Source organism: Pholis gunnellus (genome assembly GCF_910591455.1).
Source record: "Pholis gunnellus genome assembly, chromosome: 23".
Classification (NCBI taxonomy): Eukaryota; Metazoa; Chordata; class Actinopteri; order Perciformes; family Pholidae; genus Pholis; species Pholis gunnellus.
This window is the reverse complement of record NC_136550.1, coordinates 1,404,485-1,431,088: the sequence shown is the minus strand read 5'-3', so window position 1 is coordinate 1,431,088 and position 26,604 is coordinate 1,404,485. Positions and strand designations below refer to the sequence as shown.

Genomic DNA, 26,604 nt, shown 5'->3' with positions numbered 1-26,604 from the left:
ACACACACACACACGCGGAGGGTCGAGTTGTCGGGTCTCCGGTGACTGAGACGACACACACACACACACACACACACGTTCACAAACTAAACGTTACTCCAGTGTTGATAACGGAAGTTCACCACGGAGATTCAACCGATAACAGAATTCACCTGCACGGTGAGTGAGTGCGTGTGTGTGTGTGTGTGTGTGTGTGTGTGTGTGTGTGTAACGTGTACTGCTTATAGTTAATATATTAATAATGATTGGTATTGTATGAAATAAGCTCAGTGGTGGAGGAAGTATTCAGATCCTTTACTTCACTAAAAGTCCTGCTTTAAAATGTTCCTTCAGTAAAAGTATTAAAACTGACGGTTCGGTTTTTATTGTGGGCAGAGAACAGTTCAAAGTATCTAGATCTATTGATTGTAAGCTAATTAAATATATATTACATGAAGCCATAACTTTATTATAATTTAATACATGAAAATAAGGCGACTTAATGCACAACTATGTTCAGAGATGTCTCACTTTTAGTTGGAATGTATTATTTTACCAAAGTAAAAATATCTGAATATTTCCTCTCTAGTGGACTTCTAATAGATTAATATATACTTTGAGTAATTGTGTTTATTTAGTTTTTTCTTTCATGTTTTCTGATTTCATACAACTCTTTGTTTCTTTTCCTTCTTATTGTCTTCTAATTCTTTGCCTCTTTCTAAATTCAGTTCTTAAAGCCGTTTGTTTGGCTGATTGTCAGATCAAGTGTTTACGGTAGATTCTGAACTATTTACAGCAGTAATAGAAGAGTCAGATGTATTTCTGAGAGATGTCTCGGTGTGTTTTTGGTTCCCGTAGTGTTTGATGGAGCGCTACGAGTCTCTGGGTCTGGTCGGCGAGGGAAGCTACGGCACCGTGCTGAAGTGCCGTCACCGGGAATCCGGCCGCCTCGTCGCCATCAAGAAGTTCGTGGACTCGGACGACGACAAGACGGTGAAGAAGATCGCCCTGAGGGAGATCAAGCTGCTGAGGGTGAATCCATCCGTCAGCCGATCCATCGATGAGTCTGCATGAGACTAGAACCCGAGCGAAGCAAAACACAAAGGCAGCCAGTCGGTCATGACGCTTAATTCTAGAAGATTCACCGTGAAAAACTAGCTGCCATTAGCATATTGGTACATTTAGCCTCCTTTGGACTATGCCACTTAATCATTTTACAAACATCACCGATGATTATTTATCAGAAATATTATTGTGTAAATATTCGGTGAACACATCAATACGAGGTATTTGGTGAAAAGTTCCATGATATTTGATTTTCTCCATATATTCCCGATACTTTAATAAAAAGCTAATGTTTCCGCTCTCATCCTTCTAACCATCAAGCAACTGCGTCACGACAACCTGGTGAACCTTCTGGAAGTGTGGAAGCGCCGCCGCCGCTGGTACCTGGTGTTTGAGTTCGTGGAGCGAACCCTCCTGGACGATCTGGAGCAGAACCCGAGCGGACTGGACCTGAACACCAGCCGGCGGTACCTCTACCAGATCCTGAGGGCCGCGGCCTTCTGCCACCAGCAGAACGTGAGGACGAACTCCGTCAGAGAGTCTTCTCGATGCTGCTGCCGGGGGGAAGGATTACCACATTGTCCCGTAGTTTTTATCATCTGTTTCCTTCATAGATCATCCACCGTGACATCAAACCGGAGAACATACTCATCTCTCAGGGGGGCGTGGTTAAGATGTGTGACTTTGGCTTTGCCCGGACGATGGCAGCGCCCGCTGAGGGGGGCGTCTATACGGACTATGTGGCCACTCGCTGGTACAGAGCACCCGAACTCCTGGTGGGAGACACCAAGTATGGCAAGTAGGTGTCAGTGTGTGCACCTGAGGATGTGTTAGTGTATGTTGTCTGTTGATACAGATGTTAACAGGTGTGTGTGTGTGTGTGTAGACCGGTAGACGTGTGGGCTGTTGGTTGTCTGTTATTAGAGATGTTAACGGGTCAGCCCCTGTTTCCCGGAGACTCTGACCTCGACCAAATTTACCACATCGTCCGGTGCTTCGGTAAGCACACAATTTAGATTTTTTTTTTTTAAATACGCAAAATCTCCTCTTTTAACTGTCTCAACACAATTGTACTCTTTCGGGGTTCTCCTAGGTAACCTGACAGCTCATCACCAGGAGTTGTTCTGCAGGAATCCCGTCTTTTCCGGAGTCTCACTGCCTGAATATTCTGCCAGAGTCCGACTGGAGCAGCGATTCCCTACGATCGCACCCGCCGCCCAGGACCTGGCTCAGGTACAGTTTAGACTTTGACTTAAATATCACAATTCAAAGTAACTACACAATCAATAAAAGCACATTTCAGTCAAATGATAACCGTACCGATGTGTGGGTTTTAAATCGAAAGCTTTTAGGAATCTTTGCAACATCGAGCAGCTATTAGAGGTCTTGTAGCTTTCATACCGACACCAAAATTCTTTGGTTCTCACTTCATACTGCTGCTATCTTTACCAGTAGGTGTTTCTATTTTAACTGAATTGTGGCGCCAGCTATGAACCTGTTCTGTATGTTTTAGTCACTTTCAGATCCGAAGTACAACAAATATCAAAATCAGTAATACTTTTGTGTTGTCTCTTTCAGAGTTGTCTTCAGATGGATCCGGAAAAACGAGCTCAGTGTTCAGAACTGCAAGAACATCCTCTGTTCACACAAGACTCTTTCCACATCAGGTTTGGTTTACTTTTACAAAGTTACTACTCATGCATCCACCAGAGTTTATTGTATCTAAAATATTATTTAATTTGACTGTTATGCCTTTGTGCCGGCGACAGTGGTGACTGAAGGTAAGTTTGTCCGGTCCAGTCTTGTGAACGCGTTTGGAGGGAATTTCTTGGAGTAGCTGGCACACCTTTAAATCTGTGTTAGACAGATCAGTAGTGATGCCAGAAGTCAAACCACCGACATTTTGATTGTTGAGTCGCCTCCAAATTTGAGTAATTGACCTTGTTCATCTTTCCTTGTATCTATACAGATTTTTGGATGAGCTGAATGCCAAGATCCAAAAAGACCACAGAGAAAACTCTACCTTCCCCAAAATATCTAAAACTCCAAGACGAGAAAGGAATGAAGGGGTTGACAAGAACCGACAAAGCAAAGAAAAGAAGCAACCTGAAGGTGTAGATGAAAAAGTCAACAAGGAAACAAAAGGAAAGCAACCTTTGAAGCCTTCAAAAACTATTCGGAACATCTCAGAACCTTTGATGTCCACCAAACAAGCCAAAACATTAGGCGCAAAGATGATCAATAATGCAGCAAAGACGACTGTGACCATGAGAGGTAAAGCGGGAAAAGCCACTGGAAAGGAACCAGAGATTTTTAAAACAACAAAACCCCTTAATTCTGATTCATTGGAGGTTGCCAAGACTGCAACAGATCTGAAAGACAGTGACACAGTGGCAGCTGAACCTAAACATGTGAAAGTTGCACCTCCAGAGCCAAGGCAAGACCATGTGAAAACTATGGATACAAAAGACAGAGGTTCTAGTAGCTTGCATTTTAGTTACTCAGACTACATTGTGTCAAGTGTGACTGAGAGAAACGTGATGGGGATCAGGAGATCATCAAAATCTGAGCCAAGTCAAGACTTTGGGAAGAGCCGGAACAACTCAACCTCAAAAGTGCCCAAATTGTCTAAAAGCTCAACCACTGACCATGCAAATGGGAGATTATCTCCAAAAGCTTCTATGACATCAACCATTGAACAGAAAATGACTAAAATGTCCACTTCAGAATACCTTGAAGGTGCCTCAGCTGTAACTTCGTGCAGTGATCAAGTAGAGACAAGCTTGACATTCAAAGCGTCGCAAACGTCAAGCAATGACCACATTGAGGTGGCTACCCCAACTATCCCTTCTGTCACCAAGCCATGCAAGATAACTATGACTTCAGAGCATCGTTCTAACATGGAGACAAAACAAAGAGGGCCACCTGAATGTCCAAAGGTCTTTCCCTCAAACCCCAGACCACCCAAGACTACCTCAAACTTTGGCCCAAAGATTACCCAAAACAACACATCTTTTTCCAACAGCCCTTCAAAGACCCTAACCTCAGATGTTTCAAGGCAGTCCTCCACAGTTTTTGTAGAGGCCAGTCCTTTCCACAGCTCTACAACACTACCTAAAGGAACCTCAAATGCAATGTTGTCCAAAACTGTCTCATCTTCAAACACTAAACCCACAAATGACCCTGCATGTGTACCCAACAAACCTTCGAGAGGCCTTCCAGACAGGGAACTTACAGAAGTGTCGATCGCAACCAAAACTCAGCAGGATAGTTGTAATACTTCAAACAGGGACCTCAAGGAAGATCACGGATGCTTGAAGATGAGCCCGGCAACCAAAACAGCTGCAAATCACACTGAGATATCTGATGCTTCAGGTGGACATTACAAAGGGAGTCCTGAGTTCTTGGAGCCGTCCAGTGTCCGTCAGGATTTCACCTCAGAATTCAGAACAACCTCAACTTCCATGCCGAATGAAATCCCTAAAACCAACGCGTCAGGAGGGACCGCTATTCTGAAAACATTGAAAGTCTCAGACAAAGAGAACAGGGAGGACTTGGCGCTTCCTGGTTCCATCAGTGCGAGAACCAAGTCTTTAGTAAATCAAACCTCAAAGGTTTCTAGAAGCTCAAATATTGAGCAAAAGAGCGACAGCAATAAAGCTGAACCTTACATAAAACCTGTGAAACCTCCTCACTTCAAATCTTTAATCGGAGACCTTAAAAAGCCAACAAAGTCCAACGCAACAATGACCCTAAAGAAAACTACATTTCCTACAGAGGCAAGAAAGAAAAGAGACAACCCAGGAAGTGACGACAAAACAAATATATCCAGAATTGCGGATTCAACTTCATTCACCTCTACAGCAACTGCAGACCCCAAAGCTTCAACAAGAAGCTCAGTCTTTCACAACAGGGACACGGCAGACGATGATGAGTTTGATTTCAGTGTACATCCTTCCTCTCCACCACCTCCACCTCCTCCTCCGTCCTCCACACCCCTCATCCCCTCCTTCTGTGTTGTCAGCCCGGCTGCCAGTGATCACCTTTCTCTGGGGGCAGGTTTCCATTCGGGGACTCACAGCTTTAGGTACTTAAGTTCTCACACACAAGTACAAATATTCAAGCGCACCAAAGAGTAATTCCGGCTCAAGCCCAATATTTGCTTGGTGGTATTGTTAAAGTCATTTTCCTTTCACTCAGAGGCTGAAGTAGAAGTTACTAGAAGCAGTTTGATTCTGAAAGTTGGCATACAGCAACCTGTGCAGCTGTTCTGATCGCATTCATTTAGTAATGTTCAAAATGTTAGGATCAAACCACGCACAAACACATATTTCCTTTGGGTTCCATTCGAGCTTTAGAGCCTTAATTACAACTGTTTATTTGTAATCAAATTAATGATAAAATGTGTTTCTTTGTGTTTGTCACAGGTGTGTTGACCATCCGAGGCATCACGGTGGCGTTTATGGTCGACTGTCAAGCCGCGTTACGGGATCTCTATCTGCACAGGTAACAGTGCGTGTTTCACTTACTTTACAACAGAATCCTTTTGAATTTGAATGTGTGTCACCACCGTCTCTCCTTTCAGGTGTCAGAGAAGAATCTGACCAGCGAGCGCCCCTTCCTGTCCGATCGACGTAACTTCTGCAACAGTGGAGGCATTTCAGTGACCAAAAAGAAGTCAGACATCCATTTCCCAGATCTGAGGAGCTCAGTGCTGCCGGAGGTCAGAGGAAGAGAAGGTACGCAAACACACATGACCACAGAGCTCAACTGTGAACGCCCACATTGAACAACACATTGAATTCAGAGCAAAAAGGATAATTGGGAAAAGGCAAAGGTACAAGACTCTGTACATAATTATTTTAAGATTTACTCATCCCAATAAAACAATCCCAATCTTCAACAACTGCATGGCTTATTTCTCGCCTCAATAGTGTTCAGAAACACATTTCAGTGAACTATTTTCGTAGTATAATAGAAAGTTTCCAGGCGAGCCGCCATGTTGGTCTGGTCTAAGTAGCCGATCAATCGATCAAAAGCCTTTCCTTATGTTAATTTGAACTGAACACACCCTCTTTCAACAAACAAGAATGGTGAAATGCCTCAAAGTTCAGGTTTCTTTAAGATCTTGACAACTGCCGTCTGAGACAAACAAATGTTTGCCAAGCCAATTAAACAACAAACATTTCAGGACTTTGGCTCCAAAACAATGACGAGCAGAAATTCCATTCAGATGCATTTGAGATATTATGAACCGGAAAAAATGTTGTTCCTTTATCTAAATTTTTACATCAAACAATATTTTGTTTTTACAGGCAAACACAACAAAGGCACTTCCAAGGATCAGAGGAAAGACAAACAACCAGTTCCTCCATCAGAACCAGAGCAGCACAGACACAAAAGTACTGACACACAAACACCTTAATTAACAAAGGCCGGCTGGTCATTTGTCAAATGTTAAAACGAATAATGTTGTAAAGACAAGAATGAAATATAATATATATTTACAGTTTTCAGGTTTGTTTTATTACGAAACAACTTTTTAAAGCAGCTAACAGATTATTCACACAGTATTTGTACTTTTAAAGGTGTTTAACATAGACATAAGAATAAAAAAGCTTTTTAAAGATGAAGATTGGTTGTTTTGGTTAATGGGAGCAGCTAAGCTAACAGCTGTAAGCTAACATACATACATGTAAACTTTGCTTGAAATCTTAATATTTTTTAACACAGTATTTACAAAAATATTTACTCGTGAAGCAGGAAGCGACAACATTTGGCCTCTCGTGCATTGCAACTTTTCTGGCTGCTAAATGTAGTGGTAATCTCGGGATTTGTGACATTTTTTGAAGGAAAGCCCTTTGCAGAGAATACAGGTGTGCTAACAGGTGTGCTAAGCTGTAAAGAAACTCTTCACAAAACTGAATAACCTCTTTGTTTGAAACCTAAAAGTTTAAGACTCGTCACTCGAGTCCTCTGAAGAAAGCGAAGCTATTTGCCGTCTCTTCTCGTTGGTCCTTCCGGCTCTTTGCAGCAGCGCTGCACCTGATTCGTCGCTATCTGATGTCACACCGTAACCGTTGTGAGGCAGCCCTCCCATTGGCGGAGAGATGAAATGGTTAAACCCTGGTAGAGAACCAGCCGCGTGTCCTCTGCCATTGGCCAGGAGGTAGTAGAGGAGGCTGTCGCTGCTTGGTCCTGCCGGAGCTGGCTGTGGCCTGATTGGTGTTTCAGTGTTTTTGGTTTCTGGTTTCCTTGGTGGTGTTTGTGCAGCTGGCTTTTTGGTTGTGGTGACGACCTGTTGGAAAATTATACATAAGACATTAAAATAGGACATGGCAAGTTTATTTTTGGAGCACCTTTTCAACACAGATGCGCCATAAACTGTTTATAAGAAGTGGACGTAGTCATCGTGGCGTCACCCATTTTGAAGCCTCAAGTTCGGCGTTTTGGCCGTCGCCATCTTGACTTTTTTTGCAACCAGTGAACAGGAAGTGACCATATTTGGACTGAGGAGGAGTCACATAGAGACGCCGTATACGTCTCTAGTAGAGACCTGTTAAGCACTGTGTAATTTAGTAAAAGACAATTTCACCGTACAGCCTATAAATGCACATATTAATTAAAACCATTAATTATTAAAGTGCACCAATTTAGAAGAAAACTGTGTCAGCATGCCATCCAAGGAACAAACGAAAATTGCATATTAATACTGAGCACATACATGAGTTGTAGATGGTTAACAAAGGGCTTTTTAAATTACTTTGGGTGTTGGTGACTTTGGAGGTCCATTTTTGGGGACACGTGAGGCTACAGCTATCCCTTCATGGTTTAATTACCTTCTTGGTGATGGGTGTGGTTGTGGTTGTGGTAGCTGGTGCTGGCGTGGTGACAAAGAAAATCCTGCAGTTGTCCACAGGAGAACCATCGATTTCTGGAGGCTCAAAACCCAACAGAGAGGAGACGGACCGAGCTGATGGAGGTCGATCTTTTTCTACAAATCAAAGAGGAGGCGGAGGTTAAGAGATTCAAACAGTATATGCTGTTTAATAATGGTGTAAACCAGAGAAGATTTTGAATTAAATTCCATAAAATACTTCAATGTTAATGTTGGCATTATGACAACAAAACAATCTCCAGTGTCATAATGAGATACTTCCCTCTCATTGTAAACGGTGTGAATACCACTGACTGAAACACATGTATCTGTAAATAATTTAATAACATTTACAAAAGGATTAAGTTCAATAATTAGTTTCCCTCATAAAACCACAGTGACATCTGCCTGGACGGAGCACATGCTTCCTTTATTTGCACATTATTATTAGACATTTCATATTTCTAAACGGCTACCTGATTTTTGTAAATCACTAGTTTGAAACAATCTATTTTACACACAAACTAATGGATTCACAAACAGCTGTGTGTTGGTCCTCAAAAGAAAATGTAAAGCTTCTGTGCCATCAATTTAATAAAGAACTATAGAAAGTTATCCCAAACATTTCTTTATAATAACATTATCATTAAATTAAAAATACCATAAACTTGCTGACGGTTATACACTAAGAAATGTATAAATCAGAATAATAACTGCCATCGCCAGATAGATTCATTGTCTTACAGGCTGCAGTTGCTTTTTTTTAAAACCTTTGTACCTTTAATTAAGTTTACCTTCGAGCCGTTTCCTTTACTCTACGTGACAGAGAACGTTTTCTTATCTGTACAGAGGTCAACCGGTGCCGTCGTCTGTTCGTGTCGGTGTACATTAAGCTGTCTGTGCTGCTATCTGATCGGTCGGCTATGATGCATATTTCATGACGACAGCTCTGAGGTGTGTTTTTCTTTTGTCCCCGTCTTTTGTTTCCAGTTAAGCCGGCATCAAGACAACGTGCTAGAAAATAAGCTTTGTTCCAAGATAATCACAAAAGGTCTCGTTATGACAACTAGCTTCCTATTTATCATGAACTGCAAGATTCTTCAGATTAAGATACTCACCGTGAGTCAAGTGGATGCTCTGAACTCTGAGGAAGAGGAGGAACAAGACAGACGGAGCTGTCAACCTGCAGGACATGATTACAGAAAACATGGAAAATAACAAAGACGATTAAGGCCGGGAGAAAGAGTAAAGAGGACAGACTGCAGACTGACAATGATTTAAGATGAGGACGGTGATGGAGGATAAAAGAAAAAGGGAGTGAAGAGGAGGGATGAAGGGAACAGATGGATAATGTCTAGACGGTAAAGTTTTGTCTGAACAGATCTGACAGAGTTTGTGGTTCTGAGTTGCATCAGAGTAGAAGCCGGTTAATCCTCCTTTTTTAAACTTTATTCATTCGGGGAAGGTTTGCGGAGCAACGTTGGCTAACCACAGCAACGCCCTGCTTCACCGTGACGCTTCAGACTGTCTTCACTTATCTGCTCTGAAGTTTAGTGTTGTACAATATAGTGTTAAAACCACGTGATTGGTTGATGCCTTCATTTGTTGTGCAACAAATCGGAAAAATGTACTGAAAACAACATTTTTTGCTGCGTGCTTGCGTGAAGGTAAAAATATGTAATTACATGAATTAATTGCACACAAAAAAATGCTCCGTGTTCACGATCTTTTCCTGAACCCAACTAATTATTTCACGATATTTTCTTAAACCTAATTAAGTAATTCACGATCTTTTCCTAAAGCTAAGTATTTCACGATCTTTTCCTGAAGCTAACTACGTATTTCACGATCTTTTCCTAAACCTAATTAAGTATTTCACGATCTTTTCCTGAAGCTAACTACGTATTTCACGATCTTTTCCTAAACCTAATTAAGTATTTCACGATCTTTTCCTGAAGCTAACTACGTATTTCACGATCTTTTCCTAAACCTAATTAAGTATTTCACGGTCTTTTCCTAAAGCTAACTACGTATTTCACGATCTTTTCCTAAACCTAATTAAGTATTTCACGATCTTTTCCTAAATCCAACTACGTTATTTCCTTCGAAGACGGAAGTTTATATTGAAAAGACTATTTATGTAACGAGCGAAAATTCACACTTGTTGCTGGACTTTCGTAGAAAAAACGCACAAAAACGATGAATAACTTTTCTTAAGATATACAAACTGTTGCATGTTTAGTTGATTGCTATGATTGGACAGTTGATGCCCAGAGGGTTTTAGCAACTGGTTAGTTGACCAATTTTTTGTTCAGTTGTTTCAGATTTGTTTAAACTACCACATCCTTTTACCAGATGTCTTTATAAAGCCATCCGGTGACACCTTTTCTTGGCTAAACAGTGTTGTGTTTTTAACCGTCTTCTCCATCATGATAAACAGCAACAGAAGTGTTGATGAAAGATTAAGAAGTCAGTCAGTTGTTTTCTTTGCCGTTTGGAGTTGAATGGACGTCAGTGAGCCTGACCGTTGTTATGGAAAGAGACAAAGACGTCACTTCTTCCACCTGGAGTTTCCCTGCCAGGTTTCCTTAATCAGTTTTACTGACTTACTAAACCTCAAAACAGCTTGTGTAACTTTATTCCAGCAGAGATTAGTGAAGCATTAAAGCTCTGAGCTTCTTCTGATCTTTCATTTCCAGTGTGACGCAAATACAAATCATCACCGTGATGTTGTCTGGGATCCAGTCTGGACTTCAGTTATCTACCTGCCAACACTGTGATATTTACTGTTGGAAAGTAACCAAGTACACAAGTATTTAATTTTTCTGCGTTATACTTCTACTCCCCCACATCTCAGATGGAAATATTGTACTTTTTACTTTGAAGTTGGTTGTTATTTTGCATACTAATATTGTACTTTGTAGTGCACAAAATCTGCTTATTAAGTCATTTCAGTCCTTCAATTAGTCCATAATTTACTAAATGTACCTGTGCTATAAAAAAGAGTTTTTAATGGCAATTAACTTATTTTCTAAAATTATTTTACATAATTTCTAGTGTAGCAAACATTTATTCTTGTTTCTGCATAAGTACTTTTTCTTTTGGTATTTCAAGTAGATCTGGCGGACACTACTACTACTTTTACTGAAGTAGTATTTTGAAAGCAGGACTTTTGCTTGTAATGAACTATTTTCATATTACCACATTAATACGACTGGATATACAGTAAGTGACGTTTGTATCTCCAGCCCAATAGATCAAATTAAATAATGAATGTCTGACCCAAAGAGTTCTCTTTTCTCTTCGTTAATCTGATTTTTACTCTTTTCTTCAACTTAAAGAAGTATTTTTATTTGACTTTTGCCCTTTGTCATCATGAGGAAAAGGTCCCATCGTTTGGTTGAATTGTCTTTATAGTCTCGGCTGTTGGGTCAATGCCTTGCTCAAAGGCACATTAAAGGGTTAATGGAAACAGTTACCCAGGTGTGCACGAATCTCTCTCTCTACCCGTTTCCCTCCAGCCATGACTGAGGTTACTCAACTGGAACTGGATATTTCATCACACATCCTGGGACTGTTTGTATCCACGGTTGCTATGGAAGAGTCTCTGCTTACAAACACACACACACACACACACACACTGTAATCGTGTGTGTGTGTTCATGATCCTCTCCCATTATCTTGTCATATCTAACAAAAGGCACATTGTTTTTCAGGTTTTTTTAGGTTCCAGACTGAAATGTATCAACTATTTAATAGATTGGCATGAAATTGGTAGAAATGTTCATGTTCCCCAGAGGATGAATCCAAAAGACTAACATTTATAGTTTTCACTTATATTTCTTAACTATAAAACAACCAAAATCCTCCCCTCAGGATGGATTGTAATCACTTTGGTGATCCTCTAACGTTTAATCTAGTGCCATCTTCAGGTCAACATCTTTATCGTTTTTAATTTGGTTTATGACCAAAAACCTGCAGAACTTATTATTTTCCACTCAGCTTTGGTTTTACTTTGTTTAGTGCTAATTAGCAAATGTTAGCTTGGTAAACATTATACGTTACCATGAAGCTCAAACATCTGCTCTTAAAATAACACACACACACACACACACACACACACACACACACACACACACACAGTAATTAAGTGACATTTATTTTCAAATTAAAACAACAGAGATTCAAGATGTAAATTCAGTTTTTTTATTTTTTTTTACAAATATAAAATTGTATTTGTCTTCTTTGGCTCTGAACTTAAGTCATTAGTCAAAACACTGAAGGTGTACACAAAATATCTTTAAAATACAATTTTTTTATTTCTACAAACAAATGTATTTAAGATCTGGAGGGTTAACAAAAGTCGTAAAATGCACAAACATTTCTTAAATTATATTACAGTGGTGGTGGTGGTGAAGGTCTAGGTGAACTTCTTGATGAAGCGCAGTTTGAGGTAAGCGATGGCGAGGAGGCAGAAGGTCATGACTCCCAGAGCCAGGTGGTTCTGCCAGAAGCCCCAGGTGGAGAAGTCTACGCCCTGCTCCGCCAGAAACTCCTCCCCCGTACACCTGGAAACACAGTGAGTGAACCCGTTACTACTCAACCCATCGACCAGCTAATCAACTTAATAGTTAACCAGGCGTATAACTAACATGAGTCACTCGTTTTCAGCAGGTAAGCAAGGAGTCTTATCAACATGCTCACCTTTACTATAAATAACTAACTAAGAAAAAGTAGGTGTAGATATTTAACTTACGCGAGACCAGGTGGAGTGACGCTGTTGTTAAAACCGCGACAGAAGTTCAGTCCAGTAAACTCATTAACCTGCAGAGCCTGAGAACACAACAAATACTCATCAACACCATCCGAACTACTACCATCACGCTTTTAAAATAATAGTTAAAATCAAGAGTGTTTCATGTAGAAATAGCGTTTTGTCTAATTCTAGTTTCTTATTACGTGGTTTTCTAAGAAGATAGAACTATTTTATTTTATTCCCAAAGAACAGAAACAAACCAAAAAGCTACAATAAAAAAATGAAACTTTTTATACTTTTCAATAAAAACGTCTACATGACTATTTAAGCATTTCCTTTGTTTTAAAAATGTTTAATCTGTTACTGACAATCGCCTCTAACAAACGTACTAAATGAGGGAGAATATAAATGAAATCAACTACAATAAATGAAGGAAATCTGTTTTAGGTGGTATGAACACCACAGAAGAAGGGAAACAGAAGTATATTCAGCTACAGGAATTTAAAGTACATTATAGTGTGTGTGTGTGTGTACATACACCGAGGCCGTATCGTGGTATACTCAAGTACTTCAACCAAGAGAGCCAGCTGACGATGGAGGGAAGATTCACGAGCAGACCTGCAAAGATCTGCAGAGAAAGACAAAGTTTACAGGTAAGACATTAAACTTTTTCCTTCAACACAAGAACAGTTATGAAGTCTGGGTGTTCTGTGGATGTGAATGTTTGTGGACTGCCAATTTGAAGCCTCGAGTTTGGCATTTTGGCCGTCGCCATCTTGGTTTTTGGAACCAGAAGTGACACAAGAGGGCAGAGTAAGCCCCCGCCGCTTACTGTGATCCTGCTTTATGGTCTGTTTGACTCTAAATGGACCATCATTTACTAAATGAACATCATGCTGTATTGAAGAAGACTTGAAACTAGAGATTGAGACCATAAACTCATGTTTACAATGTTTACTGAGGTAATAAATCAAGAGAGAAGTAGAGTCATTTTCTCATAGACTTCTATACAACCAGAGGAGTCGCCCCCTGGTGGACATTAGAGAGAATGCAGCTTTAACACTTGAAAAGGCTGCCGCATGGATGCTTAATTTTGGCCTGTTATTCCAAAAAACACTTTCTTCACATGAAGTGCTTCATCTTAGAAAGAGTATAAATAAAACTAGATTTAATAGTAAATATATACAATAAAAGACAAAGGGGTTTATACCTCTAGATAACTTTTTTATCTTGTTTTTTGTGCCTTGTGAAGCACTTTGTGACGTGTTTTTCAGAGTGTTATATAATGTAATGTAATAATAGCTTTTAAAAAGGTCTGATTGGTCAAACTGTTTGCCATCAACGGGGAGCGTCCAGATGTCAAAATAACGGTTAATTAAGTGTGGAAGACTAAATTGGAATTGTGATTATGACCATTGAAGCTGTTCAATTAGAAACAGAACTGAACAAAAACGAACATTTGAGTGTTTTTGACGTGCGTGCGTGCGTGCGTGCGTCACCATCATGAAGACGCAGGCGATGGTCATGAAGATGTTGGCGATGGCGACTACTGTCTGGTCGGCTGAGATGGCCAGAGCCATGGCGGTGGCGGTGTAGGCGACCAGAGTCACGGTGAACGTGAAGGTGAAAAAGGCTCCGGCTGTCGGCTTCAGACCTGCAGAAGAACGAGGTCATCAGAGAAAAAAATAGAAATAGCAAAATAGAAAGTTGGGATTTATTATTCATCTCAACCGTAGAAAAGTTAAGGCCCAAGTAACACTTAAAAAAATTTAAATATTAACCTTCAATATAAAAATACCTTATTAATTAACTAAAAATAAACTGAGCTTAAAATATAAACTCCAAATAAAGAGCAAGGTCTTAAATGTAGTAAAATAAATAAGTAAAGCTGCAACTAACGATTATTTCAACTGTAAATCAATGTGTAGATTATTTTAATTTATTTTATCAATCGTTTAATATATAAAATGTCCGAAAATTGTGAAAACTGAGGTGAAATTTGCAAACAGTTTACATTTTTTAAATATATCTGTTCAATTCTCACATTTGAGAACCAGATACATTGTTTTTTTGTACATTTCTTCTTCATAAATGACTTAAACGATTTCACGATTTTTAAAATTGTTTAAATTAATATTCTGTCGTTAAAAAGCAGAACCTCACAACGTAGCACAGTGTGTGTGTCTTCCTACCAATCATGAAGTACGCCACACAGCTGAAGACTATGGCGGGGATGGTCCTCAGCGTGATGATGTCAGACAGGATCTTAGACAGGAAGTACACCGACACCCTGTAGTAACCGCTGATGTACTCGTGACTGATGAGAGAAAAACACACAGAACGTTTAATCAGCGAACCTCATCGAGAAGTGCCATCATTTGGATTACACATTTATCAAAACGACACTGTAAACCAGAAAGAGGCGGAGAAATCGCGGCAAAGTTGTCAGTGTGTGTGTGTAAGTGTATATTTGAGATACATTGTGGGGACACACAACCCGTTTAGGTCCCCATAAGGTTTTTTTATATTATCCATGAGAATAGTTCATTTTGGGAAACATGCATTTTAACTTTCTGAGAGTGAGACAAGATGAGGTTAGTCTCATGTTTGTGTTGAGTAAAGAGTCGGGACATTAGCTTAGCATAAAGACTTAAACATAAGGAAACTAGCACACAACTACCCCCAAAACCATAAATTGTCCTTTTTTTAACCTTAACATATGGGACAAATTGTGTAAACAAAGCTGTCGAGAACTTTGAACAGAGCTAAGCTAGCTGTTTCCCTCTGTTTCCAGTCTGTATGCTAAGCTACGCTAACCACACCCTGACTCTAGCACAAAGACATGATGGATATCTATCTTCTCATCTCGCTCTCAAAAATAAAGTCAGTCAGCGTAATGTTAAATTAGTTTCATTGCGGTTTAGGGGCATTAATGGAAATCATAAGTATGTACATTTTGTGTGTTAAACCCACATAAAGAGTTTCCTCTCTGCGATGAAGAGTTCAGCAGACGACAGCGAGCTGAAACACTGATTCACAGTGATGAAGAAGAGCGCGCCGAACCTGAAAACACAACAACAAGCTCATCAATACACAAACTTATACTTTAACCCAGTACAATATACGGTACAAATTGAGAATATTGTAATATACAGAGTATGGCCAATGGTAATGTTACTGCTAATAGTATTTAGTTTACTTCCACTATGGCTATTAGTACTATAAACAATTGCACATTACATCCTCAAAACTCTTAATTTTTTTTAATTGTTCTTTTTCAGTGATTGTTATTTCAAGTAGTTGTTGTTTGTCTACGTATGTTTCATTGTTTGTCTCTATACAACGGTTGCGTTTTACATTTAAATGTAACAATGCGTATATGTATGGTCCCTTCAAATTGATTAATTAAAAGAAATTCTAATAACTGACTTTTGCAGTACTTTTTTGTTATACACCAAATATAAGACACATTTCTTGTATGTGAAAACCTACGGCAATAAAGCTGTTTTGATTCTAGTACTGCTGCTAATGGTAGTTTTACTGCATCTGCTAGAAAACTACAAGTGTACTACTAAAACAATACTACTGCTACTACTACTGTGTCACACGACTATCACAACTTTAAACAGGAAAACTAACTTTACTTGTTGATTAAGAAAATTTGCACCAAATACTTAATTACACATTATGTAACAAACGAAACCAGAATATAATAAAATACCTGTTCTGTATTCCACTCTGATCCTCCTGGACGTTAAAGAAAATGGCTCCTACGACGAGAGCCAGGAACAACGTCACTGCTATCTAAAACAGAATAAAAACATTTATAGTCAGCAAACAAATACAATGAGATGAACGTGATGAACATATGCGGCAACCACAGCACGTTGAAGCAGGATCTGAAGGAACATTTCAACATCTTGGGATGCATGATAGTTTGCTAGCTGTTTCCCCCTGTTTTGTGCTAAGCTAAGCTAGCCACTTCCAGCACAAAGACATTAGATTGATATCAATCTCATCTCACTCTCAAAAGGAGAGTTGAGATGCTTATTTACCTAAATGAAACATTTGTTTAACCACAAATATAAAACGTGAGGACCTGATTCTTGTCTCTAGATGAGCTTTACATTTAATTGATGGACATGACAGTCGTAAAGACTTTTTGCCATAAAACAAATAAGCGTATTTCCCAAAATTACAAACTTTTTCTTTATGTATATGAGATGCAGTTCCTGTTGTGCCCACTAGATGCTTCTCCAACTAAATTAAACATGTTTATTTTTGTGTTTATATGTGAAACATTTTCATGTTGACGTCTCAATTTTAAAATGTTCTGGATTCAATAACGAACAAAGATGGAGGTGAGCAATACACCAAACTCCAGTCTTTAAAACATTAATATATAAGTTTCATTCCTTTACAGTTTCAGTGTAGACTTCTTAGGATGCCTCGATGTTCCTACCTGAGCGACGGAGGTCTGAGGGTTGAGCATCAGGTTGCGGAACGTTCTCTTGAGAACCCATCTGAACTGGGTCAGGAAGCCGGTCCTGTAGGTGATGGTTCTGGAGGGAGCGGTGGTGGTCTGCTGCTTAGCCTGACTTATCCTCTCTGAGAGACGCAGAAGGAGATATTGTTCTGATTTGGTGGAATTGACAAACTACAAAAAAAAAGCGATTGATTTCGTGGGGAATCTACGAGTTACAGGGCATTATTTTTCATAGGTATTGCTACAAACGCTGTATGACAAACGTCTGGTTTCTGAAATGGTCCATTCTGCATGAAGAATACTTTTATTTGTGGTACTTTGTAAGTAAAAGTCCTGCATTCAAAGTAAACTTACAGAGTACTGCTACACTACGTTATTTCTACACGAGTACTTCTTCCAACACCGACTGTAACTCTTGTTTGACTTAAAACCGTTTTGTACGAACCCAACTCGGCTTTGGTCTGTCTGAAGTAGCTGCAGCTTCTGTAATTCTCTACGAGTTTGTCTTCGATACCTCGTCTGGACTTCGTCACAGAATCTGGATCTGGAGGGAAAAAGTCATTCAGAATGATCCAAACAATAAAAATAAATTAAATATTGTCTCTGTCCAAAAATCAGACCCAAGCGCTCACCTTCTCCGTCAATGCTATTGAGGGTGACGGCGGTTGAGTCTCCATTGATGATGTCCAGGAAGAAGTCAGCTGGGTTGTTGTGGGGCTCACAGGTGTATCCTGGGAAATGAAGTTCCAAACCAAATTACATAGAGTACATCACCTCAGCATCAAGTTGTGTTATATTGTATTAACGTCATGTTCCTACCGATGTCTGAGAAATACTCCAGGGCGCTCTGAGCCGGGCCGTGGTAAACCTGATCACAGTGAAAATAAGAATTAATGTTAATTTCTATATTAATAAAGACAGTACACAACAAAGAATATGACAATAGCAAATGTGCTTTCTAGAGGTGAGAAGAAAAAAGGGAGGAAGCTTGATACGAAATAAAAGAGCGGCCGAAAAGAGAACACGAGTGTCAAGAAAAAGGAAAAAGAGCGAAATAATAACAAAGACAGAAAGAGTTAAAAACAAACAGTAAATCCGACATGAATATATTTCACTAAGCAGACGTGGTCGACCTGTTTGCCGTTGACCAGCAGGGTGAGGCTGTCGAACAGGCGGTAGATGGAGTATCGGGGCTGGTGGATGGAGAGGATGATGGTGCGACCGCTGTTGGCCATCCTGAAGAAACAATGACCAGAGAACATTAGTTCCTCCCTCGATCAGAGACATTTAAAACCTGAAGCAAAGGTTTTAAAAACAGAGCTGAACTGTTCGACTGCGTGCGTGCATGTATAGGTGTGTATGTGTTTGTAGGTGTGTGCACCTCTTCAGCAGCAGCAGCACAGAGTTGGCGGTGCTGGCGTCGAGGCCGGTCGTCGGTTCGTCCAGGAAGAGGACGGGCGGGTCGATGATCAGCTCCATGCCGATGTTCGTCCTCTTCCTCTCGCCGCCGGAGATCCCTCGAATCAGCTGAGTGCCCACCTACACACACACACACACACACACGTGTGTACTTCCACACTTGTGAGGACCCTTTTGTCTCTCCTCTTTCTTGCCCTCTCTTTCTTAAATTGTTTTTGTCACTCTGTCTCCCATTTCTCCTCCCCCTTCTTTCTCCCCCTCAATTTCACCTCATTCTTTTACCAATGTTTCTTTCCCGATTTCTTCTTTTACTCTCTCTCTACTTCTTTCAGTGTTTCCTACCTTGTTTGTACTGTCTTTTGCCCCCCCCCCCCCCCCCCCATGTTTCCTTACTGCTCTATATTTTCTCTATACTCTTTTCTTCTTTCCTTTTTTAAAATTCTCTTTTTTGATAGTCTTTCTTCTGCAGTCTTCTATATCTATTATTTGTCTTTATTGACACCTTTCTTGTCTGTCTGACATAATTCTTCTTCACTCTCTCCTCCTCCTCCTCCTCCTCCTCCTCCTCCTCCTCCTCCTCCTCACCTTGGAGTCGGCCACTCGGCCCAGTCCCAGCTCCTGGATCAGTTTGTTGACCTTTTCCTCCTTCTCCTTCTGAGAGACGGTCGTCGGTAGCCGCAGCGCCGCGGAGAAAGTGAAGTTCTCTCTGACCGTCAGAGTTCCCATCACCACGTCGTCCTGGAGACGAGAAACATCAAGGAAATCCTTTCATGACCGCGGTATTTCTTAAAATGTGACTTCCTGTCCGACTTCCTGTCCGTCTCGCCCACCTGCACCACGTATCCAGACAGACACTTGAAGTTTGGAGGCTGATGAGCTCCGTCGATCAAAACCTCTCCTGACAGACCTGAAGGGTCCTTCCTGGCAGCCAGAACATCCAGGAACCTGAAGGACAAACGGGTCCCATTAAAAAGGTAGAATACGAAAAAAAGATGTATGGACGAGCATGCATCCAAGAAAAAGCTACGAAAATGGCGAACACAGCGCTGACTACATGCAAATGGCGAAACACCAAGCATCAAAACCCATTAAGACACTCACGATGACTTCCCACTTCCTGTCGCTCCCATGATGGCGTTCAGACCCGGCTTCATTAACCCACTGAGAGACAGAAAGAAAAAAATATATAATAAATATAACAGTGGAGTGATTTTACAAACTTTCATATAAGAGGTTATTATTATTGACATTTCAGATACAAACCAGATATCTAAAAACAGAATACAGAGAACAAAAATAAAGAAAAACTTCAAATAATTTCCCAAATCTGTTTTTTAGAACCATTTATTGCCAAATTATGTTGCACATACAAGGAATTTGACAGGGTGGATGGTGCATAACATTAAACAATCAACAGTGCAAAATACAAGACATGATTTTAAATCGTTATTGCGTGATTTACTTCAAGTAAAGCTTCTTGTCAATTCTGCCATTTTAAAAGAGTAGAATAAACTTTATTGTCCAGCCAAGACAGGAAAATATGTTGGGTTAAAGATAGTTGGGAAATACTCTTATTTGCTTTAATGTATGAAGCTACAGCCAGCAGCTAGTTAGCTTAGCATAAAACCAAATGGAAAATTTAAAAATAAATCACAACTTGTCCTTGATTAATCGACCAAGCTATATGTTTTAGAGGTGCTGGTACGGAACCAGGCTAGCAGTTTTCCCCGGTTTCCAGTCTTTGTGCTAAGCTAAGCTAGCTTCCAGTCTTTGTACTAAGCTAAGCTAACCATCTACACACTCAGCTTATCCATCTCGATTCTAATGTCGACAAATGTTTTCTTTGAAATGACGAGGCAGTTTCACTTCGGTCGTATTTTATGAGGAACTGAAGCATTTCAGTTGTTTTTAAACAGTTTGATTCAACTTTTGGTCCTTTTGCTGACTCAGCATCTGGACTTCCTCCTGTCCAAAATCTATCATGTCATTATTTCAACACACTACAGTTTGGTTTTACTTCTTTAATGATGGTTCTGTCCTTCATTTCACATTTTTATTTTCAAGCAAGATATATAGAGGAGCTGGTACAGAGCCAGGCTAGCAGTTTCCCCTCGTTTCCAGTCTTTGTGCTAAGCTAAGCTAATGGTCGTACACACCATAGTGCTCATTCATCTTCTTGGGGAAAGATCTGACTAATTAGTATACATTTAATAATAAATAAAAGTTACACATTTAACATAAACTCATGTCTTAAGAGCTTTTCAGGCCTGTGTCTTCAAAAAGTTGATTGTGTGCTCTGACACGAAGCGTCAGAGCGGTTTCCTCTATAGATATCAGCTGGCTGCAGAAAGCAGCTGCTAACTTAGAATCATAATAGACCTGTAGAAGACGTCAATACTTCATGACTTCTTCCGATTACGATAAAAGTGACCTTTGTACTTGAACCAATTGTTACAGTGTCCAGATACGTAACTGTATGAAGGCAATTAATGTGTGTTATCCTCTGTGACGTAAATTACCCTGTGCCAGCCCACTGCATGTTGTACTTAGTGTATATATATATATATATATATATATATATATATATATATATATATATATGTATATATATGTATGTATGTATGTATGTATGTATGTATGTATGTATGTATGTATGTATGTATGTATATATATATATATATATATATAGCAGAGGCTCGGAGACAGATCTCCGAGCAGCCTTGATCCATGTATACTGTATGTGAATCAACTCTGTCTCCTTCTTTGCAAAGAATAAATGTCCTGTTTAATGATTGTTACCACGACTCGAGTGAATTTTCCGAACACATCTCAAGTCAAAAGATTCCGATGCAGTTTCTTTCTCCTCTGTTTCTTCAAAGCGACTGGCATTTAGTGGTTTTTGCAAACTGAGTGAATCGTGACATTTCAGTTGCTGTTTTGCAATAGTTTGATTGATCTTTTGGTCTTTTTGCTGACTCAAGATAAGGACTTCCTCCTGAATAAAACATGTTTTCTAATGTTTTGTTTTTTTAGACTGCGTAAATAATGACGGTACAGTTTTTAGTGAAACTTTTTTTTTTGGCATCATTAGTCGGCAAATTTCTTAAACCATGTCACTGGTGTAGTCTCACCTCTGAAACCAAAATGTTTGTGTTTAATCCCACGTCATCCTTCATTCATTTACATGTTTTTTAATTTAAAGAACTTTGCTGTGATTTCAACCTTCATCTCTTTCCATTTTTCCGCTTGTCTTTCTTTCAACAGAAGCATATTTTGAGCTTCACTCTCTTCAACCAGCAGGAAAAAAGTTTTGATGTGTGGGGACATTAAATATAATATCTAATAGACCTATTAAGTCTAATTAAACCAACCTGACCACACTTAAAGAAATCAGTCATTTTTAAGCAATAACTGAAAATAATTATGATCAAGAGCAATGAAAATCAATTCAGTATAAATCCCCACATTTTTATATTTAATGACGCCAAAAACCAACATAGAAGACAGAGGGAGGGGTCGGGTCGACCTCAAGAAAGTGAAAGATTAGCCAAAGGGGAGTTTAACATCCTGCCTCCTCGTAATAACAGATTACCAGATGTTTGTCTCAAACTGCTGTCAGGTTTGAGACACTCACCACTTTTTAAAGAAAACTTTTCATGACAAAAGAGAGCTTAAAAAGAATGTGTGGTTGAGCTGATGAACAGCAAATTAGTTCGTTTTTCTTAAAAATAAATAAATAAAGCTCTAAACTCAACTTCGAGTCAGACTGGTCAATGATTACACACTGAACAATAAAATACCAGGGATACCAACCTCTATAAACACACACACACACACACACACACACACACACACACACACACACACACTGCACTTTGACCAGCTGCCTTTTTCACAATGCATGATTTCATAACGTTTTTATAACATTTCACGAGATCATAACCAAAGACTTTGAACATTTTCACACCATAATCAAAAGACTTTGAGGGTTTGTAGTAAAGGAGAGATGGTTCTCTTCTTCTTGAGTAATCTGCTTCAGCGTTTATAGAATTGTCAGGGATGGACACACATCAAAAAAAGTCAGAGGATCAGTAGGGTTCATCCTCCGAGAACCATGAATGTCTACCAAATTTTGCACCAATTTATTTAATAAACCTTGAGATATTACACAGGATAAGTGAAAGAATTTTACCCTTTGGTGGCGCTTGGGAAAAAGTCTGAAAAATTGGTATGATTCATCCTCTTGGCACAACGCATACTAGTGCCACATTTAATAGAAATCCATCAAGTATTTGAGATATTTCACGAACAAAATATATGAAAAGTCAGACAATCAGAGTCAGTTGGTTTCATCCTCTGGGTACCATGACTGTCTACCAAATGTTGTACCAATCCATTAAATAATCCAGTATTATAATCCATTACCCATTTGTGGGTTCACCAAAAACTTAATGGAAATCTGTCAAGCTGTTTTTGATATATTTCACTAGAAACAAAAAATGTAAACCTCATGGTGGCGCCAAAGGAAGTAAGTCAGAGGATCACCAAAGTCCGTAGGATTCATCCTCTGATGACCATGAATGTTTGTGCTTAACTTTATGGCAACGTATTGAATGTTTGAGATATTTCAGCCTGGACCAAACCGACAGATTTCTTCAGGTCACTATAACTAGCCAGCCAACATGATCCTGTGAATTTAACACAAACACCCTTTCAGTGAGTTTAAAAAAGATCTGGAGGCAGCTCGGCATCCTGCCACTGTTTCTGTTTGTTGGTTTAACCTGAGAGTCATTGTTTTCTTACAAGCTTCTGTACGTGTGTTTTGTCACAGAGGAAAAGTGGGTTTCTCGACAAAGAAAACTTCCTTCCTCTGCCTCCAAACACGAGTGTGTGTTTGATCCATGTGGGCCTTGATCGAGTCACGTTAACGTTCCAGGTGTCGTCCTGTCGGCACGTAGACAAACGAACGAACAATAACCGCATAACAGCCTCAGTTTAGCTCAAACTTTAAGGTCTCAGAGGAGCGAAACTTACTTCAGTTGCTTTGTTTTAAGGCTCCAGTGTGTAGGATTTAAGGAGATGTATTAGAAGAAATGTAATATTATAATTAAGATGTGTTCATGAGTGTATAATCACCTGAAACTAAGAATCGTTGTGTTTTCGTTAGCTTAGAATGAGCCCTTTATATGTACATAAGGAGCTGGTCCTCCATACAGAGTCCACCATGTTGAACCACCATGGATCTACAGGAGCCTAGAAGGGACAAACCAAACACTGGCTATAGAAGGAGACTTCCACATTTTTACTTTACCTTAAGGCAGCCGTAGTTCTCCGTAAAGCTTGTGAAACCAACTAAATTCTACACACTAGACTTTCTACTTTCTTTTAAGTGATGGCATTTAGCAGCAATATTAATTAATTTCAATGGAATCAGCAGAATGGAATTTTAAAAGTAAATCCAAGCTAATATCTTTAGTTAAATTCATTCCATCTTTGGAGCCGTTCTGACCTTTTGGGCAACGAAGAGCCACAGGCCAATCAAAATAGTGGATGCTATAGCTTATTAGCTATGTTGAACACGTCCGGTTTTATTCAACGAGCGTAAATTGCTCCACTAAAGAGGAATATTAGTGATTAGACAGGAGTCAAAAAGTATTATATGTCTTGTGAATTATCTGTGTGAACTTGTATTTCCGTTAGCGACCCAGCTAGCAAATTTGTAAAGATCTGGTTAACCCGAAAGTAGCACAACAGAATCACATTTCTCTGAGTTATATTTAACCCTAAAAGCTTGGTGACGAAGCGTCTAAAGCGATATCTTTACACAACATCAATGTGGCTTATTTCAAAAAGCAGTTTTCAGTGTACTCACTTGAGGTCGATGAGGATGTTTTTGATCGTGCCCTTCTTCCGACACAAGCAGCTTCCTCCCTGTCTCACCTTGTAGTCGATGTTATGAAAGCTGACGGTGGCGCCTTGCCGCTGTTGGCCGACACCTGCAGACTGAAAAAAAGGTTAGGTTAATTCACCTAAAAACTGCCGTTATTTACAAAAACTGTGTGACGTTAACGTGAAGAGAGGAAGGAAGGTACCTGGTGTTTTGAGGCTCCATTCAGCCCAAGCTCCATCGTAACTTGGGTCTCCGACATTATTAACCTCTCTCCTCCTGAAACACAGAGGCATACATTTCTTATCGTAAGATTTTCTTGTTTTTGCAATTTTAAGGATTCATTTTTGCTATAAATTAATATGTTTCTCAATCTACTTGATCGCTTAAAACTCAGAAACCTGCTAAAAAAGACGACGAAGACTAAAAGGTTCAATAAGAGTTCCGTTAGCTTAGCGAATTCTGGTGTTTTACCAAACGGGAACCGCATGAAACCAGCTAACGGATCTAGCATTCGGTTAATCCGCTCAGCAATTACGTTTCATTTAAACACACCACAAAATAGATTGGACACACTTAAGAGGAAAAATGTAACGAACGGATCGAAGCTGGGTGTTTGTATGCTAACGTAAACTGCTAATTTTAGCATACCCGGCTAACTAATTTAGCTACTAATGTTACTGAGAATGTTAAAATACATTATCTTGTGGGGTCACGTTGTAATCTAGAAGAAAGACAGCAGAGCCGTGATAAAATGCTATATCAGGGTTTAAGCTAACGTTAGCAGCTCTGTAGACTACTAGACTTGATGCTACGTTTTCCTATCACACTAGTTGGTCATCTTCCTCAAAGCCTGATTTCCATCTGTGGATGAAGATCGTGTGATTAGATTGAAAGCTCCAGAAATCAACCTTTGACCTTTGGACCTTTTCCCAACGACAAAATAGATAATTTCTTGTTGCTTCTCAAAATGAAAAGAGGGCATGTTTCTTCAGAATCAAAAGCGTTATAAACCTTTGACTTGTGGCTTTGCTGATGTGCAAAATAAGGCTCATTAACTCAGCTGAAAATGACATAACTGGTCTCATGAGACAAGTTAATTGTATTATCCGACCTTTCACCTCCTCGCTGTTAAAGTTCCTGCAATTTAGCTGATCTGGAAACTGAATCCGAATCTCCTGTTGAACTCGACAGAAGCAGCCAACGTTAATTTTTACTTCCTCTTTCTGTCCTACAATCTACACTATTCAGCAGTATTGGAAGAAGTACTCAGATCTTTAACATGAAGTAAAAGTAGAAATAACACAGTGTAGAAATACTCTGTGACAAGTAAAATGGGTTTTTAATTCAAAGTAAAAGTATAAAAGTCTTGGTGTCAAAAAGTCTTTAAAGTATTAAAAGTAAAAGAACAATATATATTACAGTATTGGATTATAATTGATGCGTTAATGTGTACACTTTGAAAGTAGAAGCTAGTAAACATAATAAAGTTTTATCTTATTCTATGATATTACATCAAAGTTTGTATTATTGATCTGAATCTACAAGTAAAATAGTTGAATAAACACAGCGGCGTAAAAAGTACAATATCTGTCTCTGAAATAAAAGTTTAAAGTAGCAGAAAAGTACCTTAAATTCAGTAAATATACTTTCCACTCACTGCGTCCCAGTAAACACGGCTCTCACCTCCCTCTACCTGAACCTGGTGTGGATTAATCTCAGCAGATCACACTTCAGATTTGTCTTCCTACAAAAAGGTGACAACTGGAGTAAAAGAGTTTATTTTTACTCACCAGCTGAGGCTGCAAAGTCTCAGTGAAACAGCTGCTGCTGGGACCTGCACACCTCCAAACCACAGGACAGATAGCAGTTTGTTCAGTGACTGAGCGTAAAGCCTGGCTTTATGACTGATGGGCTGATAAGAGAAGTAGGGAGAAGGGCAGCATGAGTGTGTGTGTGTCACTCTGTTCTCTTTAGTGGCGGTAATAATACCACGATGTACAAGTGCTGCATCAACAGAATATCAGACAGATGTACTCAAAGTGACGAAAGGAAGAACTCATTATGTTTTATATTATATTGCAATATATTGTATTATATTATAATATAATATATGTTATATTATAATATAATAC

General features: G+C 39.5%; 2 protein-coding genes across 2 annotated transcripts; one reads left to right on the top strand and one right to left on the bottom strand.

Annotated features, from left to right (window-relative positions):
* Positions 1–843: 843 nt before the first annotated feature.
* LOC306714526 (cyclin-dependent kinase-like 4) lies at positions 844–5,833 on the top strand (the record flags this gene model as incomplete). The annotated part of the gene is made up of 10 exons (XM_079184570.1): positions 844–1,011; positions 1,366–1,560; positions 1,659–1,843; positions 1,931–2,043; positions 2,138–2,277; positions 2,623–2,711; positions 3,014–3,318; positions 4,909–5,131; positions 5,472–5,550; positions 5,630–5,833. The coding sequence occupies 10 exons, from the start codon at positions 844–846 to the stop codon at positions 5,831–5,833; spliced, it is 1,701 nt and encodes a 566-aa protein (XP_079040696.1).
* A 6,343-nt stretch (positions 5,834–12,176) lies between these two features.
* On the bottom strand, positions 12,177–26,327 carry LOC306714705 (broad substrate specificity ATP-binding cassette transporter ABCG2-like). The gene is made up of 19 exons (XM_079184816.1): positions 26,263–26,327; positions 24,675–24,748; positions 24,455–24,585; positions 19,684–19,743; positions 19,413–19,527; positions 19,168–19,320; positions 18,545–18,702; positions 18,297–18,399; positions 17,983–18,031; positions 17,796–17,894; positions 17,609–17,707; positions 17,140–17,285; positions 16,399–16,481; positions 15,651–15,740; positions 14,870–14,994; positions 14,177–14,331; positions 13,216–13,305; positions 12,678–12,754; positions 12,177–12,489 (listed from the first exon to the last, which is right to left on the bottom strand). The coding sequence occupies exons 2-19, from the start codon at positions 24,729–24,731 to the stop codon at positions 12,342–12,344; spliced, it is 1,938 nt and encodes a 645-aa protein (XP_079040942.1). The 5' UTR covers positions 24,732–24,748; positions 26,263–26,327; the 3' UTR covers positions 12,177–12,341.
* Between the last annotated feature and the right edge of the window lie 277 nt (positions 26,328–26,604).

Bases quoted from the DNA above. Each gene is read 5' to 3' on its own strand.
- LOC306714705 (XM_079184816.1), bottom strand. From the start codon at position 24,731: ATGTCGGAGACCCAAGTTACGATGGAGCTTGGGCTGAATGGAGCCTCA. The intron at 18,703-19,167 runs GTGAGGAGGAGG...GTGTGTGTGTAG, and splicing joins GCCGAGTGGCCGACTCCAAG to GTGGGCACTCAGCTGATTCG. The intron at 15,741-16,398 runs GTATTTTATTAT...TTGTGTTTTCAG, and splicing joins CAGAGTGGAATACAGAACAG to GTTCGGCGCGCTCTTCTTCA.